Genomic DNA, 18,488 nt, shown 5'->3' with positions numbered 1-18,488 from the left:
TCTTAAAACACAATGGGTAGCTGTACTGTAAGATACACAGTGAAAACACTACAAATCCTAAAACCAATAAAGTAGCTTGATGGTCCATTACTTTTACTGATGTTGCTTATTACAGCATATTCTGCTTCACAATTATTCACCGACACATTCCAATAAAATAATTTATTTAAGTCAAAATAAACATATTTGCTTAAAAACAAACAATTCATATTCCAATATATCTTCAAAATTCCTCAAGAAAAACGTCTTGTCCCCACAGTTCTGCAAAAGCGTAGTTCCAGGTCTGGTGATGACAAAGCAGCATTCCCTGCAGCAAAGCTTCCTTTCTTTCAAAAGGATACGTTATAGCCCTCCCTGTTCAAGAAGCACAGCAAACGTTAACTTAGTCCTTCCCAAATGTATACCACAATTTTGAATGATTTATTTTCCCTACCAACCATTTTAGCTCGGAGAGATCGGAAGCAGTCATGTCTCCACCACTGAGACATTTCACTTACAACCTACAAAGAAAAACACAATGAGCTCTCAGCAGAACACACGTGCACACTGAACAGGCATTCACACACTCACAAAAGCAAACACAACGCTAATAAGGGCTATATAAATAAATTTGACTAACATGATTTAAAGATTTATGCAACTCAAGCACGTTTTTTCATTATTGGGATATTACCAGCACATGTATTGTTAGATGTGATATTATCATGGACTAATTTTCATCCATGTAACATGGGATCTTATTACCACATGTGTTGTTAAGGGTGACATCTAATTTTCATCCATATACAATAAACAGAAATTGTCAGGATAAAATAAGGTATGAATAAATTACAACTGAGTTTTATTTGAGCAAGAGTTGCATCACAATTTCTCATCTTTTTGTTTGGCTAATTTTGCTCGGAACAGCTGGTAACATTTGCATTTTTAGTGCATTTGAAATTACCTTATACTTGGCACAATATAAAACAAAACTCTAATAAATGAGAGTTGGTTAGTTTTACCTTCATGTGGCGATCTTTTGGCTTTTAGAATCCTCCCCTCTGCGATTTTTGTCTTTTATAAAAAAGCAGCCAGCGTGACTTTGCTTCAAAGTCAAGAACCCCTGCAAGCTTGGTTTGAAATATTGTTGAGATTCAGTTACTTCAAGTGGCTGACGCCTTCTAAAGTTGCAGATACACTAAAGGCTGACGACAGTACATATTCAAGCAGGATATCATCAAGTTCAACTTATGTTTGGCAGACCATACCTCATGGAATGATGAGCTTTATTACTGTAAGTGACATTACAAGTGTAGTTTAGAAAATTTGGGGAAAACACTTAGGGTCAATATCAAAACAGTTTTGTTTGGTCTTAAAGGAAAATGAGACTGACAGTACACATGTAGGCTATTCAGCGTCACATCACCGCGTAAACCGTTTTCGTACAACAAATGCAAAATACCACGTTTAAAATAAGTTTAAACTGAAACTAGAAACTTTATTGAAACAACGCAATGCAGAGACATTTGGATATACGCATTTAGAATCCTATTTAGCTAAACGTACACAGTTATGCATTTTTTTTTTTGTCTTGCAACATACATAGTTGTCCTACAGTTATGTACAAAATATTGACGCTGCAGCCTACTGTTCACACATTGAGAACTAGTTGGGACTTTCAATATTTTTGCAAGTAATTGTGACAATTCACATTATCAAACATATTTTACCTTTTTTTCTGTATTTTATTACTATAAGATTTAAGTGATTAATAGAAGAAAAGGGTTTCATGATGCAAGATTTGTTTTGTACAACTAAACAAGATTTTAGAATGCAAATTAAGCCATGTCCTCTTTTGTTTCATAACTATGGAGCATAGATCGCTTCCGCCACTAACAATTTTGTTACGATACAATTTAAAATAAAAAAAGATTCTGAAAATTTTCGCTATAATGTGAATGCCTCATGTTGGTCACGCTGGGACTGCCAACAACTAATTGTAACAGTTATTAAGTGGAAACACAGTAAATTATTGCAACCAACTAACATTTTTATACACCTGGAAAATTCAGGCATGCAAAAAAAAAACCTGCCCTAAAAATGTAAAACTATAAAAAAAAAAACTAAACAGTAAAATGGGGGAGGAAAGCAATGGAAATTACTTGTGAAACGTTACGCGAGTTACAACGGAAGACAGTTGCCATGGCAACTCTCTACCAGTAGCTGCTCAGAATCTTCCATACGGATGCTCTCTAAAGGCTCCTTTGGACTGCCTTGCTGGAGCAGCCTTGCCTCCAGCTGCAGAGGCGGACCAAGTGCCCTCCCAGTCTTCCTGAGCTGATGCGGGAAAAAACAAAAAAACAAAAACACGCACACAATGAAGATGACCAATCAAATGGTTTGATTTCACAAATTGTAAGCTTAAAAAAAAAAAGAAAAAAAAAGCTGCAACATGCATTAAATACTTGCCATATTGCTCATAGGCACCTTCCTGGGGCTCTCCATGAGCGTAGTCATAGTATTCAGTATCCCTGTAAAAAAGATTTCAAATGTAAGCATAATTTGTTGGATCACAATAAACTGGGCGGCAAACTCATGCCATAGCATTCACTTACGTGGGCACAGGTTGTTGGCTATAATAATTTTCATATCCCTCATAGGCTGCCTCTGCATATGAATCCTCATAAGCAGGCTGGAAGGAAGATAAATCACCAAGTACATTATCATGGCAAAAAGATGTCAAGCCGTGCGTTTGATAAACCATTTATTGGGACGTCTAAATAAGAAAGCTATATTTAATAGCTTACATAGTCTTCATAGGACTCGGGTTTGGCTTGGGAGCCTGAAGGGGGAACTTGCTGGTGGGAAAGGGCAGCAGCGGGGAGCATCCTCGGCGCCCCAGCTGCAGGGGGTCTGGAGCGTGCAGCAGCACCCCCTCGATTAGGAGTCACGGGCCCACCTCTACCGGCTGGCCCACCTCGAGAATTGCCCCGGCCCATCCCTCCTCGCGGGCCACCACCGCGCATACCCCCACGAGGACCACCGCGAGGGAGTCCACGTCCCCTGTGGAAATTAGCAGACGTTAGAATTTTTGTGACGTTGCAAAGCCACAGAGGTACTATCACTACTTGCTTTCGTCTTACCTCGGCCCAGCACCTGGCGGTACACCTCGTCCTCTTCCCATATGCCCACCACGGCCCCTGGCAGAGCCATCGTGAGATCCGTTCAGGAAATGAGGGTCCATGTATGGGTCATATTCACCAGGTTCCTAATGACAAATTCTTGTTATATGAATTGCAGATTGCCATGTAAACAGTATGTCGGTAAATATGAGTGGCTTACTGGGGTCAGAAACTTTTTGACCTCATCCATAGCATGAGCCATTCGGAGGTATGCATCTGGAATGGGTGCCATCACCTCAATGAAGACATGCAACTCCAACGCAAGGTGAGCATATTTGGCTTCGCCGCCATTACGCAGCTCTTCCTCCTAAAAGCACAATTTAAATTAGTGCAACTGCAAGATAATGGTGGCAAATCATGCATTACAAAAACGAGACTCACACACATACCTTAGACTTATCCCTCATGGAACCTTTACCCAAAACGGAAATCTTAGCACCAGTTTCCTCTTGCAGCCTCTTGATGGTACTGCCTTGTGGTCCCAGAAGCTTGCCGACAAAGTTGACCTTGTGGAATCAAGCATCGGTAAATGAGCGTTATTTAGCACCCGGTGATTACCATTAAAGTATCTGGCAGTTTGCTCATGCAGAAATCACCTTGTAATACGGATTCATGACCTCAATTTATGACATTTAAGATGAGCAAAATGAAGCAAGCCTTATGATGATGACTATTCATCAACAAAAAATTGTTTTTTCTGTTATGGATAATTATTAAATTGCAGAAAAGTAATAAACAAAATCGACTTACCCTGGGATACTGCTTGGACGGAATAAGTACACGCTCTTTGAGTTGGAGATTCTTTGTAGCAAAGAGATCCAAGTATTTCTCTTTATCTTGTTCTTTCTTGGATTCACCTTTTTGTATCCTTTCAATTTCTGTAGCACGAGAACAATGAACACTAATTAGGACACGAGACACTCAATAAGAGTACATATAAAACGCTAGTAGACTTTTAAATCGGGCGAGAATTGGTGATGCGAAAGCGGCACCGCACACAATGGGCCTACAAACACAGCTCATATTCCTGGAAAATATGCAACGACCGCCGCTTAGAAAAGCCATGCTAAAATTTGGCGGTAACAGAAAAAAAACGAAACCAGCACAAAGTATGTGGTTCATAATAGTAGGCCGTTTTTTTAATGCATATATGGTTGATTACACCCAAGCTTAGTATTTAATTCAGCATCGTTCGGTCATTCATTTCAATGTGTTTCAATGAATCGGGAAAAAACGGCTCTCAAGGCGACTAAAAGCCGTTAGGTCCTCTAAGGGAATCGCCAAATTGTACCTGCAGAAATGAGTTTCATTGCGTGAGTAAAGGATGAATCCAAGCTGTCTTTCTCGGCGAGGAGCTCCGGTAAGTATTTTGTGTCTTCCATTTTGCTTTCCTCTTGAACACTTCTCGACGCAATGGCGGACTGGAATCGGCCTTTGTTAACACTCGCTTAGCTTCAATCTTATAAAAAAAAATACGACTAAATTTTTAAATTAAAAAAAGCCACTTCTCTTACGTTTCAAGCAACAAAAATGTGCTGCAGACTCTAAGAATAAAGCTCGTGCTTAACAGTCTCGTGACAATTTGGTCCCGCCGGGAGTCTGCAGCGACCTGGAGCCTGTAGTCTACGGACAAAGAAGAGATGGCGCAGCTGAATTTGATTGAAAGAAGGAAATGTGGCAGGCACCGGATATGACATCATAATAACTGACCAATAAAATCGAAATCCTTCAAGTACAGTGATTTTCGACCTATCTTTTGCCGTTATCATTATTTTCACACTTAAGCAGTTACCGCAAAAATAATCAACAATTTTGATTGACATTATATTTTGATGTCCATAAAACATACGAATACTAAAATGAAAACAGTGAAAACCATGGACTAGAATTTAAGCATGTAGTATGATTAAATGATTGTTAATTATACTAAATTCTTTAGCCAATTGGGCAGTAAAAAGTTATTTTAAATATAACTAATTTGACTAAATGGATTTCATGTACATTTCCCCTCTTGATGTCGACTAAAAATTACCTCACATGTGCTCAAGGCTCAGATTAAACGGTTTACCTGTTTTCTGGATTTGTCGTGTGGCATTTTCAAACTGAGCTATTATTTACAGGAACCTACCGCTTTTTACAGTCACTGTAACGTTTCTTCAGAACCATCCAAACAATGACTGAGACATTTGAAATGCCGTTTTTCAAATATATTTATTTTTCAACAATAGTAACCACAAAAAAATAAATGTGCCAATTGATTTACAACAGGCTTCGCAACTTTATTTTAAACTGAGCTAAAAAAAAAAAAAAAAAAGATTGTGACTGCAATTACTGAAAATGGCCACTAGAGTGATACACTCTTTTGAATTACGTATTGTAATATATTTGCTCAAACTGTTATTAATCCATGAGAAGAGTCCATGAAGCAATCTAGCGTTCAGCTAAGACATCAAATGAATAAAAAGTGTTTATTAGTTCACATGATCACTTTTGCAACATTCTAGGAAATCACCATCTTCCATCACCACTGCGCTTCATTAGAACAGACTCCCCGGGTGTACAGATTAAAAAAAAAAAAAGGCAAGGCAAAATAGAGCATTTTTCATTTCTCAATCTATTTTCTATACATCTTATCTAGCTCGGGGTTGCAAGGAAACCATCCAAGGAGATCTCAGGTCAATTAAACCCTGGAATTGCAGTTACCAAGTGGGTACTGAAACTACACTGCCTCTATCAAAGTTGAATAAACCACTCCACCACCATTGACCAGGAAGCAGCACAGTGGAGTAGCCGGTGGCACGCATACCTATTGAGTGGTTCAGACTTCAAATTTCAACTAAATTCCTGTGAGATTGCGAGGAATTAAATTTTCAACATTTCAGTAATGCTTACATAGGTTTTCATGAATGGACGTTTTTTTTTTTAGATGTGCCCTGAGATTGGACACCTACCCAGCATGAACCCCATCCCTCACACACAGGCAGCAGGGATAAACTGACAGAAATTCATTACTGATGTACTTAAGAGGCATTGTTTCCTTAAATGTTACTTAAAACCAAACATTTTGATTATCAACATTGAATCATGATCAAATTGTTTGGACACAGCATAAGCAATTAATAGTTGACATCGTATCATACATTCTTAACATCTTAGAACTCCAAAGCTGAAATAATATTTTACAAATCAATCATCAAGTACATTCATTAAAAGGCCATTTAATTGGCCGGATATATGTTCCATTTCCAATTAACCAGTTGAGTAATCAACATCAGATATCAACAATTGCAAAGATCTCTGGTTTTTCTTCATCAAGGATTTGCATTGCAGAATATGTAATGGCTTTTACTTCTGTGCCCTAGGGAAAAAAAAAAAAACATTTTGTCACTTTTCGGTCATTTTTCTCTGCACAACCTTTTGCCGGTTTTCATACCTGTGGATGCTTCACCAGTGAGAATTCTTCACCCCACCTTCAGCACACAAAACATGAGAGCACAACATGAAAAAATGGGATAAATGCGATTGTGAGGTATACACTGTATTGGGTAACATTTACAGTATAAGGCGAGGGCAACATTACCCAATGGAGCGAATCTTGAAGTGCTTTTTGTCAATGTACAAAACTTTGACCTCCTGTAGGAGAAAAGATAAAACCACAGTGAAGATAGTAACAATGAATTACAAATGTTAATTTTGAAATATTGTAAGAATGTCAATGTAATCAAGAGAAACTGTTTTTTTTTGGTTGTTTTTTTTTCTCAGGCTTTATGAAGGTTGTGAGAAACATACTCACCCTGGGAATAAAAAACATATCTGCACTGAACTTGTACAGCCAGTCATCTAAGAAATGGAAGAGTAAAGATTCCAAGTCCTCTCCTGAAAATGTCCAACGAAAAGCATTAAAGTTTGTACCAAATCAATAATACAATCAAATTCCTCACCCTCTGACTCCACTTCGACAGTATCAATGGGTGTCACTGTTTCAATGTCCGTCATGTAGCCAAACATCCCCATTGCACATTGTTCAAAAGCTTCCTCGAGGGTGTCTCCCCAGGAGTGAATTCTTGGAAAGGCAAATCAATTGTTAACACACCAATCACAGTATCTGAGAACCAAAATCACGAATGGCATGACATGAAAGGAGACTCACTGTACATCTGCGGTATGATCCAAGTCTGTAATAGATAAAATACATGGTCACAATTAAATTTCAGACAACAAAACTCACATCTTGCTTTTGAGATAACAGTTGGACTCTATGACATGGCTTTATTTACTTCAGGACATCACCTAATTAGAACAGTCAATCAAAATTAGTCGTACTCGTTACTAGTTTGATTTAGCCCCCCCCCCTTTTTTTTAAATAAATAAATGCCTAAATAAGTACATAAAATGTATGGATTTTTGTTATCTGATCCCACTTTGGAGGAAAACTATCAAGAAAAACAGCAAGGTATACACCAATCAATATACTGTTGTCCTAAAAGAATGCAAATGCATGAGGTAAAGATATATATATATATATATATATATATATATATATATATATATATATATATATATATATATATATATATATATATATATATATATATATATATATATATAGTACAGAAATAATATATTTTGCAAAAAAATATACACATTAACACAACCGCGATGTGACAAATAGTGTATATGTACTGTATTTTTATTGTACAGTACAGTACGACCAAATTTAGCGAGCACTTTTACGGTAACAACGTTTCACTCACATTCATATTTCTTGTTTACTGGAGGATACTTGGATTTGGTTTCTTTCTGTGCCTCTGTCAGGTCTAGCTGGCGATCGTCCATTTAATTTACGGAGTTGTTCGGCATGTAGAGAATAGCGATTGTCGGAAGGGAACTTCCAGCATGTCGGTCTGTGGTTTGGATTTCCAACATGGTCGAAGGGGCGGGACGCAAACGCTGTGTCGCACTTCCGGTTGAGTTTCCTCTACCGCGATAGGATAATCGTGGTCTACGGAGTTGGCGCCATTGCAAGCACTCGCGCTGTCTTTAGAGCGCTAGTGAAATCGGCACTCGGGCGAGTATTAGCTTTTCAACCAAGGCGTGATGGCTGACAAAGACGGTAAAGGATGTCGACTTACTGAGCTTACTTGGTTAAACTTGGTTTATGGTTGCCCGGGAATATCGAAACTGTTGGACTAGTTAGAGCGGTGTCGGCGGGTCTGCCCGCATCTCCTTTCATTGTTACAAACGCGCAAGCTAGCTGTTAGCTACTGTAGCGTTAGCTGCCGCCAGCGTGCTAAATTCAATAGACAGGCTTTCATCGACTAGCGCTTGGTCATTAGTTGATTCACTTGGAATTGTTGCTAGCTTTGTGCGTTAGTCTCCATCATTGCGGCACTATTTATTTCCTTTCTTTTTGGCTCACCTAGCAACGTGTATCAATGTTAGCTTAACAATATAAATCCTAAAACCCATTATCGTATTAGGCACTGTCTGACTGTTGTTCAGTTCATCATGTTCAGTTAATGGCGTAGTTTGCGTTTTGTGCATCGTAAGTAAAACGTTGCAATAACTACAAATTTGCACTCTATATTATGTCCGGATTGTAGCTGCCTTCGACGATGCGGTGGAGGAGAGGGTGATCAATGAGGAATACAAGATTTGGAAGAAGAACACCCCTTTCCTGTACGATCTGGTCATGACTCATGCCCTGGAGTGGCCCAGTCTCACTGCCCAGTGGCTGCCAGATGTCACCAGGTAGCTGGACGCCGTCTCTCTAAAACATATTCAATAATTGGAAATTAAGTGTCTTATTATTTTCACAGACCAGAAGGAAAAGACTACAGTGTGCACAGGCTGGTTCTGGGCACACACACGTCAGATGAGCAGAATCACCTTGTGATTGCTAGCGTCCAGCTCCCCAATGACGATGCCCAGTTTGATGCGTCTCACTATGATAGTGAGAAAGGAGGTAAATAATTAGTGTCATGGAGGCCTGTGTCTTTATATATTTTATTTATTACAGAGATACACACTGATTGAGAGAAAAATCTCGTGTGCCACCGCTAAACTAAACAATCACAAAAACTGGACAGTGCTTGTTGCTATTTGTTGCCATTAGGTCAATGGAGATGATAAAAAGACAATATGCACAGGCTAATCAGATTTGAAGGCCATGCCGCAACCACACCACAAAAACACAAAATATTATAGATGGCATACTAATTATTTGTTGTACTACTGTTCAATTGCATGATTATTTTTTTCAACTTTCATGTAGTGTTCTTGGCATTCACCATGACAACTGCCACACACGTGTGATTGACATAATTTTATATGTACACTACTAAACTTCAGTAAAAAATTGAAGTGCAGATTATACCATTACTTCAAACAAATCTTTGGCTTTAATGTTTCAACAGATAGCCACTTTTCATGTTGCATGAAACATGATGTCCGATATGTAAACACGTGTAAAAGTATTCATGTTAAAAGAGAAGAGAAAGTAAGATTATACAGTACATGCGTCTGATTGCATGCTTCTAACATTGTCTGACTTCAATAACCAGTAGCATGCATTACCAATGGCAGCATCTCTAATGATTTAGTTTGTCTTGATTCTAATTCATGATGTCAGACAATGCAATACATTGCCACACACAAGATGTTGCTGTTTTCAACATATCAATAGCTATTGAACATGGTCGATGTACATCTCAACTTCCAATGTGACAGTAAACTCACCAAAAAGTAGGGGTGAGCTTTTTTAAAAAAATATATATATGGTGATGATGTCTGTACCTGTTTGCCGCTTCTGCCCCTCTTCCTTCCCTCTCCTGCTTTTCAAACCTTTTACACTGCAGCTTTTGCAATTAGCCAATCTTGTTCATATTATATTGCAATGTAATAAATTCTTCTTATATTGCTAATTGATAAATCGTTCAGTCCCACATAAAATTAAGGTGAAAAACAAAATTCATAACAAATGTAATCATTGTAAAAATTAAAATATATAAATGAAGCCGGTGTGGTAATTTTTGTCTTTTTTTTTTTTTTGATAAGAAAGATGCAGCCTTGTTGTAAACTGACTTGAATTTCCCCTAAGATATCAGTAGGCAAGATTGTATTTTGTCATTTGAATTTTTACCTGTTGTTCTGAGTACTTTCTTTTGATCACTTTTAATTTTGTTTGTTGTTACAGAGTTTGGTGGTTTTGGCTCCGTAAGTGGAAAGATAGAGATTGAAATCAAAATCAATCATGAAGGAGAAGTCAACAGAGCCCGGTACATGCCACAGAACCCCTGCATTATCGCCACCAAGACCCCCACCAGTGATGTGCTGGTTTTTGATTATACTAAGCATCCATCCAAACCAGGTAAAAATCAGGCCACGTTTCACTGTCTCCTGGATTAACTGATGATCGGGTGTCATTTCCGTCCCTCACCTTTCATTTTGCATTTTAGATCCTTCTGGCGAGTGCACTCCAGACCTCCGTTTGAGAGGTCACCAGAAGGAGGGTTACGGCCTCTCCTGGAATCCAAACCTAAGCGGCTGCCTCCTCAGTGCTTCAGATGACCATGTAAATGTTTTACTAAACAAGCGAAATGATTTTTTTTTTTGCTAAATGTTTCTTTTGCCTCTTACCGCTATCTGCCTTCTTTGCAGACGATCTGCTTGTGGGACATCAGCACAGTACCAAAGGAGGGAAAGATAGTGGATGCCAAGACCATCTTCACGGGCCACACCGCTGTTGTGGAGGACGTCTCCTGGCACCTGCTCCACGAGTCGCTCTTCGGCTCTGTGGCTGATGACCAGAAACTCATGATGTAAGCCAAACAAACCGGCATGTAAATGTCCGTGCACGGTACCGTTTTTCAAACCTGATGTTTCATTCTTTTGAATAGTTGGGACACACGATCCAACAACACCTCCAAGCCCAGTCACGCAGTGGATGCCCACACTGCTGAGGTCAACTGCTTGTCTTTCAATCCATACAGCGAGTTCATCCTGGCCACTGGCTCCGCAGACAAGGTGGGTTTTTTTGCTACTCACGCTGACCACTGTTTTCAATTGTGGGAGTTGAAGTGAATGTGGATTTTGTTTGTTTTTATTTTTATTTTTTTTTAAGACCGTGGCTCTGTGGGACCTGAGAAACTTGAAGCTGAAGCTACATTCTTTCGAGTCTCACAAAGATGAGATTTTCCAGGTAAAAGTCATTTTGATCAGTCAATGTTGTCACTATTGTTGTCTTTTTTTTTAAGTTTTAAAATCCTATTCTTGTATTAAAAAAAGATAACAAATGAGGTTTATTTCTGTATGCACCTGATATTAAATATTTTCAAAGCACAAAATTATGTTTGTAAGTAGCTTTGCTTTAGCATTTTAGTTGCAAGCCCAGTCTAGTACTTGGAATGTAACATCTGTCCCATTCACATAAACCAGGTGCAGTGGTCTCCTCACAACGAAACCATCCTGGCCTCAAGCGGCACAGACCGGAGGCTAAACGTGTGGGACCTCAGTAAGATTGGGGAAGAGCAGTCTCCTGAGGATGCAGAGGATGGCCCCCCAGAGCTGCTGGTCAGTTGGGACTATGAGCTGTTCGTGTTTCAATTTGACTTTGTCTTGGCTACAAAGTTCTTTACTTTTTATTATTTATTTTTTTAGTTCATCCATGGTGGACACACAGCGAAGATATCAGACTTCTCTTGGAACCCCAATGAACCATGGGTCATCTGTTCAGTGTCAGAGGACAACATTATGCAAGTGTGGCAAATGGTAATTCCTAACTGCAACCATTGATGTTGCAATGTCCCTGGTAATTTGATATATTGCCCCAATTACATTTGTTGAGAACTATTGCATTATTTTCTTTTTACAGGCTGAAAACATCTACAATGATGAAGACCCTGAGGGAGTAGCAGATTCCGAAGTTCAAGCATGAATCCTTTCCCGCTTTTTCTTGTGACCTGCTTATTCAAATGATCTTTTTCCATTATTGGGTGCACTTCTTTTTAAATCTGTGTTTTGGGCACCACTGTTTTTGGAGATAATCATAACATCCTGTTGTGATCAATCTGAATTGATTGGTTTGCATTTTTTTAGATCTGCTAGTTTGTCACAATTCGATATCGAAAACGTGTCTGTCATTAAGGTTCTTTGTTACGTTGAGCTTGTTTTCCCCCATCTTTTTTGGAATTGCTTAGTCAAGCTAACACATTTTTACTCAGACCCATTTTTATACAAATGTACATACAGTTTCCACTTTATTTGTTCAAAAGAAATAGCAAGAATTTTCCAGCTGTGTTGTTGCATCTCATACATTTTTCTTTCCGCATTTCTTCTTTGTTGTGCTGCAACTGAACTCTTGTGTACTTATATTCATAATAAATATTTGGAGTAAATGGGTCTGCTTGTTTGAATGGAAGTTTGTCATTCCATCAGTCTCACAATTGACTTGTGATCAGGCCAGGCTGTGCTTGAATCACACCATCTCACACATTACCCGAATGAGGCTAAGCGCTAAAGAACATGGATGGATGGTAATTAAGAGCAATGCAACAAAATATGAGAAAACATATGCTTATTCACTCTGTGTACAAAGATACAGTACAAGGAACCAAGGGTGTTGAATGTACCCAAATGAAAATGCAAAACTTAATAAACAACAAAGGCAAAATATTGTTCTCAAGAAAGAAGCTAAGTGTGTAGGGCATGGGCATGATGGTTTGATAAGTTTTGAACTGTTTTTAGCAGTTTTTCATTACATTTTTTCATTAATCAGGGTTTACATCATCAAAATAAGTGTTTTTTTTTTTTCCTCCCAAGAATTGCTCACCCCTATTTTGTACTTGCTTTAAATTATACATTTCATGCAAAGCTTTTCAACATTAGGTGGCTTGGCAAGAAGTAGAATCCTTTGGCTGTTCTGCTGTGGCTTCATCATGGAGTCTAGAAAGAACATGAACATGTTAGACTTCTTAGAAGTCACTAAGATTAGTTCATTTGCACAAGTTGTGTGGCAAAAAAAATATCCAAGTTTATCAACTCATGTCTCTGTAACGTTAATGCATTAACCTGGTGCTTCTCAATTACGTTTTTTTTTTTTTTTTGCAACCCAACCACCACCCAGGAAAGTGAAAACTTTTCGTCTCACCCTCCTGCTCCGCACAGTGACTATAAATAAAATGAATAAATTAGATCATTACCTTGAAAATGTGCATATTTAAAACGATATTTTTTTGACAGTACCAAAATAAAGTAGTAATTTTAGCTTTACTTTTTACAGGGTATATATTTATACAGGGTACACATTCACCTGAAATTGAAAAAAAAAAAAAAACCTAAGTGCATCAAAGTTCCTGGAAAAAAATAAAATGACCCAAAATAACCCACAAATGCAAGCCTCGATTTTATATATATATATATATATATATATATATATATATATATATATATATATATATATATATACACACACACACACACACACACACATCCTTATTTAAGTATTTTGACCAACTGAACAGTTTGATGCTGAGAAAAATATTTCTTTTTAACAATACCAAAAGAAAATAGCAATATAAATCATCTTGCAACAAATGTTAGCTTTACTTTTTACAAGGTTTAGACAGGATACAGGTTCAGCTGACACTGGGAAAAAAAATAAAGTGCAAAAATGTGCCGAAAAAAAATTCTTATGTAAGACGAAGTGTTTTGATCGACTGAGGCGTTTGATGCTGAGAAAAGAGCTGGAGCACCGATCTCTAAAATAAATGAATAAATGATCTGACTTCCAGCACAGACGACAAGAGCGCCATTACACTACCTGGTGCTGTATATGCGCAATTACATTCCCCAAGGTAAAAGCAAAGCCTGTTTGTTCCCTGTGCCATTCCCCGCTCCCGACTCAACCCACGACCAACAAGCGCATTTCTGTTCGGGTCTCCTCCTCCTAGTCTCATAATCATTAGAGGAGTGCTAGAATCTGGCTTGTTGCAGCTCACCTGAGATTTACCATCTCTTCTAAAATATCGTTTGTGAGAGCCTCCAAATCTCTTTTAAGTCTTTTTTGAACCTCAAAGTCCAACACTAGTTTCCCCAGGGCCTCTTTTAGTTCCTCTTCAGCTTCCTGTGTGGAGAAATATTCTGGTGGGTATGAGCCATTCATCATATCTATTTAATTCTAATTGTGTTGTACTGTACCTTATGCTGCGTGATTAACTCCTCCCTATCCTGTTGCATCAGGTTAATCCTTTGCTCCAGACAGGACCTCTGCTCCTCAAGTTTTTGTACCGCCTGTTTTAGGGGCTCCAATTGGGCTTTAAAGCTCGCCGCTTGCTCATTGCTCATTCTCAGCGCCTTCTCTCCAAACTGCCTCCTCTTCAGCAGTGCTATGAGTCGGGGCTCGTACCAGCCCTCCAACTCTTGAATGCTGACGCTGAGTCTGCGCTGGAGACGGACGGAAGCCTGACGGCACAGGCTGACGTCGCTCATAGCCCTCGGTCTGCAGGACCTCTTGGCCTGATGCCTCAAAGAGTTTACATGGTTTTGGTGGGACTGCTGGAGCTGTAACAATTCCTCAGTCAGACATTGGACTTGGGCCTTGAGCTCCTCCTGGGAAAAGATGAGTTTCAAAAATAGCCTAAAATTATTTCTAGTTAGTAAGTACAGTTGATCAAAAAAGCATTTGACCCTTTATACACAGGGATAGATTGTATTCAGTGGCAGTTCTATTCAATTATTAGAAGTACAATTTGTATTTCGAGTAATTGTATTTCTAATAATTGGGAAAATATCTTCATAATTCCCTGTCATAAAAAAAATCAAGGTTAATGTACAGTATAGTCAAAGGTTTTAAAAACATCCAACAAAATACAGTACTTTAAGCGAAAATCAAACCAAACATTTTAATTGCTACATGTTCTCTACAATACAAGTTGTTTAAACATCATGTTAGGATTAATATCGAGTTTGTGGAATATGAATTAAGCAGCCAAGCCAATCATCAATCATGTGCCAGTCTGCGATGTCACTTGTCCAAACGAAGAAACAGGTGAGATATTATGAGGCGTTACCTGAACTCGAGCTACTGTGATGCCATTATCAATTCACAGCAAGTGGCTGCCCCTTGGATGGGCAAATGTTGATGGATTTTTCAACTTAATTCATATTCCAAAAACACAATATCAATAAATTCACATGTTTAAACACATTCAGATAGCCTATTATTGCAAGGACATTTTTTTTTGCTTTGACTTCTCTTTTAAAGCCACAATTACTCACAATGATCAGATCATTGGAAAACCTGAACGATCAATGCATGAAATACACTGCAGAATATAGAAAACAATAACCTGTAGGCCAACTGTTTGAGCCTAAAAGCACCCAACTGGCGCCTGACCTTTGTTAGAGCTGCCTGAGCCACCTGGTACTTTTGTTCATCCAGTGTCACCTGGCTATGGATGCAGTCTCTGGCAGTGTTGAAGAGTTTCCTTTTAATCTGCTGCACTTCCTCAAATACATCCATGTGATCCATCTGAGCCAGGGTCATAAGTTTTCGCTTCTCCACCAGCTTTTCCCTCAGATGGGCCACAACTCGCATCATGGGCTCCTGAAGGAACAGGAACTCTTTTATCAGCTCTTCTCTTTGCATTTCCAGGCGGGACACTTGCTCAATGCAGTTTTCAAACATGTGTCCTACGCTCTCCATGTCTGACTTGTCAATCTTAGAAATGTTTTCGCTGTCCAAATCGCCATCCAAATCGCCATCAGTGCTTTGTCTGATGTTCTCAACAAACTGTGTGACTTCGGTGGGAGCCTTCTCAGGAAGTGCTTTGTCCAGATATTCCATGCCAACTGCAAAATGAGCCAACAAAAGGATTGAGTGATTAATGACATTTCCATTTTTCCAAGACTCAATCAGATGATGATGAAGTAAATCACCTCAGGAAAGAATAAATTGTAGTTTGAGTTGACGAGTCAAGTTGTTTTGCATAACAAGTACGTGAAAAGTAAAAGCCAATGATCTTACCATTTAGTGATGACTATCTAAGCACTTTAACAGTCCTTTAAGTACAGATCAATTACTGTTAATCCTCAATCGATACTCACTCAGTTTGAAGATGAAGTCCAGAGAGATGGAAGGTTGAATTTGTTCACTGTTGAAAGATTCTCCGTGGTGTGTTTATGTCGCTAGCAAAATAGAGGCCTACTTTGCGCGTATTAATAACAACTGGAGTCAGTGTGGTAACCCTATCCCTGGGTTAGGCTGAAGTGTGTCAGACCCCACAGGGGATCAAAAATCGGTGTCAGTGCTTCTTGTAGACTGCCATACCTGCTCTGTATGATGAACCTGTAAGATGGTATATGGGTCATTTTCATATAATTTAACCAATAACGGTAATGACAGTAGCATTTACAAAAAAAAAACAAAACATTACATTGCGTCATACCCTACTGGTTGAAAAAAATATATACAAACAGTAGACTTTACACAGATCTACAGTATTTGGTTTGATCGGATCGGCAGATATTTTGCACTTTTGCAAAATTGGTGAACGATTGTTATGTCTTAATTTGCTGATCAATCAGACTTCTTTAGTCAGTTCCGCAAAACAAAACATCAGTACAAACACAATCTCAAGAAAGTTTTGTGCTGCCAACCTTGATAATCCAAGGTTTTTAAGCATATAGTTATACCCCCCCCCCCACACACCCACCCACACACACACACACACACACACACACACACACACAATTTGTGTGCTTTTTTTTTGTTTAAATACATTGGATGGTTTGCTCCACAGTGAGAAAGGACCAATGCCAATGATCGGTTATCTTCTGTTTGGTTGTTTTTTTTTTTTTTTTAACTCTGGTTGGTGATCAATGACTTGCATCTCCAAAATCTTTTGCAAAGCTTCATTTGCAGCATTATGTCAAGAAACAAAACACTGCAGAGGACCTAAAGTACGTGCCCATGACTATTGAGAAAGAGCAGAAGTGTAGAACTGTAGAAGACTCATTTCCTGCACACTGATGTAGTAAGTTTATCTATCTATCTATCTATCTATCTATCTATCTATCTATCTATCTATCTATCTATCTATCTATCTATCTATCTATCTATCTATCTATCTATCTATCTATCTATCTATCTATCTATCTATCTATCTATCTATCTATCTATCTATCTATCTATCTATCTATCATATTGTATCATGTAGTTCTCCATACTGGCAACTAGATGTCACCCTAACACAGTGACCGCATGGCCGCATCTACACCTGCGCAAGACGCGGCCAGCCTCCTCCAGGTGGGCCGAGACATGTCCACCCGAGCGCCACCTCTTTGTGCCATTTCCCTCCGCGGCCCAGCGGGGCGTCCTCACACGGCTGACAACTGGGTTACAAAAACTCGAGCGGAACTCTGAAAACCTCGCGTCGACACTCGAAACCAGCGTAACTCCCCGACTCTTCCATGCATTTCGCGGAAATGTCTCACCTGAAGTTTGCCTGCTCTGCTCGCTGAAAGGATTTGGACTCAAAAGTGGAAAGAAAAGCTGCAAATGGAGAGGGGTTGAGGGAAGTCAAGCCATCCGGTTCATAAAAATTTAACAAGGTAGGCTTTTTTTTGGTCCTCAATTATAATCACAATTTCGCTGGGTCACGTGTCAGTGGAAGCTGGAGCGAATTTGTTAAAAACCATAAAAATTGGATTCTGTCATTTTAATCAATATTTACCACGCTAGCTCAGGTGGTGACGCTCGAACACAAAACCGTAATATGAGAAATGGATGCTGGCTGAGTCGAGGCATGTATGGGAAAAAAAGTAGGTGTGGGACATTTGCTCAGCTTGGCCTTGAGGGATCCTAAGTAAAGGTAATTTAAGACATGTCTCGCTTCTCTCAGCCGCGGAGCTCACGACAATAAGGACTATTGTGTTGTTTCCCATCGCTGGCTTGGCTTGACAGCGTGGAGCTCACACACTTGGCTTAATCCCTTCATTGACGTGTGTGCGTTTGGGAAGTAACGAAGTTCAAATTCCTCGTTACTGTAGTAGACTTCTGAAGTACCTACACTTTAGTATTTAAATTAAAAACACAAATGTATACTTTATACTCCTTGCTTGGTCAAATACGCTTGGTACTTTAGTCAACCAGATGAGACATACCATTAATGCGAAATAAACGGACATGATCTTGATTTGAGATTTTAGAAGGTGGAAAAAAACAAGAACAGCAACAATTTAAACCAGTGTTGAGAATGATGCAACAGATTGGGAGACACAAGATGTTCCCAATCAAGGGTCAATATGTTTGGCCTTGTCTGCTACAAG

General features: G+C 39.0%; 5 protein-coding genes across 6 annotated transcripts in view; 2 read left to right on the top strand and 3 right to left on the bottom strand.

The window, feature by feature from the left end:
* Nucleotides 1–147: 147 nt before the first annotated feature.
* khdrbs1a (KH domain containing, RNA binding, signal transduction associated 1a) lies at nucleotides 148–4,819 on the bottom strand. 2 transcript variants are annotated; one of them, XM_088433675.1, is made up of 11 exons: nucleotides 4,453–4,819; nucleotides 3,912–4,039; nucleotides 3,551–3,667; nucleotides 3,322–3,468; nucleotides 3,123–3,247; nucleotides 2,787–3,042; nucleotides 2,595–2,671; nucleotides 2,449–2,510; nucleotides 2,142–2,316; nucleotides 438–500; nucleotides 148–354 (listed from the first exon to the last, which is right to left on the bottom strand). In XM_088433675.1, the coding sequence occupies exons 1-9, from the start codon at nucleotides 4,541–4,543 to the stop codon at nucleotides 2,207–2,209; spliced, it is 1,113 nt and encodes a 370-aa protein (XP_088289801.1). In that variant the 5' UTR covers nucleotides 4,544–4,819; the 3' UTR covers nucleotides 148–354; nucleotides 438–500; nucleotides 2,142–2,206. The 2 variants fall into 2 exon arrangements, with proteins under 2 accessions (XP_088289801.1, XP_088289800.1); XM_088433674.1 differs by having other exon boundaries at nucleotides 438–2,316.
* Nucleotides 4,820–5,353: 534 nt separating this feature from the next.
* On the bottom strand, nucleotides 5,354–8,094 carry tslig1 (tRNA splicing ligase complex subunit 1). Its single transcript, XM_088433194.1, has 7 exons — nucleotides 7,916–8,094; nucleotides 7,312–7,336; nucleotides 7,103–7,224; nucleotides 6,955–7,037; nucleotides 6,742–6,794; nucleotides 6,595–6,631; nucleotides 5,354–6,519 (listed from the first exon to the last, which is right to left on the bottom strand). The coding sequence occupies exons 1-7, from the start codon at nucleotides 7,995–7,997 to the stop codon at nucleotides 6,433–6,435; spliced, it is 489 nt and encodes a 162-aa protein (XP_088289320.1). The 5' UTR covers nucleotides 7,998–8,094; the 3' UTR covers nucleotides 5,354–6,432.
* Nucleotides 8,095–8,150: 56 nt separating this feature from the next.
* Nucleotides 8,151–12,560, top strand: rbbp4 (retinoblastoma binding protein 4). The gene is made up of 11 exons (XM_088432563.1): nucleotides 8,151–8,274; nucleotides 8,765–8,912; nucleotides 8,981–9,126; nucleotides 10,357–10,530; nucleotides 10,619–10,734; nucleotides 10,821–10,981; nucleotides 11,060–11,186; nucleotides 11,284–11,361; nucleotides 11,598–11,732; nucleotides 11,820–11,930; nucleotides 12,034–12,560. The coding sequence occupies exons 1-11, from the start codon at nucleotides 8,259–8,261 to the stop codon at nucleotides 12,094–12,096; spliced, it is 1,275 nt and encodes a 424-aa protein (XP_088288689.1). The 5' UTR covers nucleotides 8,151–8,258; the 3' UTR covers nucleotides 12,097–12,560.
* On the bottom strand, nucleotides 12,394–17,955 carry LOC148413047 (syncoilin-like). The gene is made up of 6 exons (XM_088432571.1): nucleotides 17,655–17,955; nucleotides 16,266–16,506; nucleotides 15,556–16,010; nucleotides 14,358–14,768; nucleotides 14,159–14,283; nucleotides 12,394–13,103 (listed from the first exon to the last, which is right to left on the bottom strand). Exons 3-6 carry the CDS (start codon nucleotides 16,003–16,005, stop codon nucleotides 13,043–13,045), a joined length of 1,047 nt encoding a protein of 348 aa, XP_088288697.1. The 5' UTR covers nucleotides 16,006–16,010; nucleotides 16,266–16,506; nucleotides 17,655–17,955; the 3' UTR covers nucleotides 12,394–13,042.
* Nucleotides 17,559–18,488, top strand: part of LOC148413046 (uncharacterized) — a 29,392-nt gene continuing 28,462 nt past the window's right edge. Inside the window, exon 1 of the mRNA XM_088432560.1 lies at nucleotides 17,559–17,771. The gene's annotated coding sequence lies outside the window, so the exon portion shown is untranslated. The remainder of the gene's footprint in view (nucleotides 17,772–18,488) is intronic.

Source organism: Hippichthys cyanospilos, chromosome 14 (genome assembly GCF_059441005.1).
Source record: "Hippichthys cyanospilos isolate Australia breed blue-spotted pipefish chromosome 14, RoL_Hcya_1.0, whole genome shotgun sequence".
Lineage (NCBI taxonomy): Eukaryota > Metazoa > Chordata > Actinopteri > Syngnathiformes > Syngnathidae > Hippichthys > Hippichthys cyanospilos.
The sequence above is the reverse complement of the archived record's forward strand: the minus strand, read 5'-3'. Positions and strand labels throughout refer to the sequence as shown.

Excerpts from the sequence above, each read along its gene's own strand:
- khdrbs1a (XM_088433674.1), bottom strand. The coding sequence starts at position 4,543 with ATGGAAGACACAAAATACTTACCGGAGCTCCTCGCCGAGAAAGACAGC. Across the intron at positions 3,043-3,122 it reads CCGCCAGGTGCTGGGCCGAG|GGGACGTGGACTCCCTCGCG; the intron begins GTAAGACGAAAG and ends TAATTTCCACAG. Across the intron at positions 2,317-2,448 it reads AGGTGCCTATGAGCAATATG|CTCAGGAAGACTGGGAGGGC; the intron begins GCAAGTATTTAA and ends TTCCCGCATCAG.
- tslig1 (XM_088433194.1), bottom strand. The coding sequence starts at position 7,997 with ATGGACGATCGCCAGCTAGACCTGACAGAGGCACAGAAAGAAACCAAA. Across the intron at positions 7,225-7,311 it reads GATCATACCGCAGATGTACA|AATTCACTCCTGGGGAGACA; the intron begins GTGAGTCTCCTT and ends TGCCTTTCCAAG. Across the intron at positions 7,038-7,102 it reads TGTCGAAGTGGAGTCAGAGG|GAGAGGACTTGGAATCTTTA; the intron begins GTGAGGAATTTG and ends GGACATTTTCAG.
- rbbp4 (XM_088432563.1), top strand. Across the intron at positions 8,913-8,980 it reads TGGCTGCCAGATGTCACCAG|ACCAGAAGGAAAAGACTACA; the intron begins GTAGCTGGACGC and ends TTATTTTCACAG. Across the intron at positions 11,362-11,597 it reads ACAAAGATGAGATTTTCCAG|GTGCAGTGGTCTCCTCACAA; the intron begins GTAAAAGTCATT and ends CACATAAACCAG.
- LOC148413047 (XM_088432571.1), bottom strand. The coding sequence starts at position 16,005 with ATGGAATATCTGGACAAAGCACTTCCTGAGAAGGCTCCCACCGAAGTC. Across the intron at positions 14,769-15,555 it reads CTCAGGCAGCTCTAACAAAG|GAGGAGCTCAAGGCCCAAGT; the intron begins GTCAGGCGCCAG and ends ATCTTTTCCCAG. Across the intron at positions 13,104-14,158 it reads GAAGAGATGGTAAATCTCAG|ACTCCATGATGAAGCCACAG; the intron begins GTGAGCTGCAAC and ends TGTTCTTTCTAG.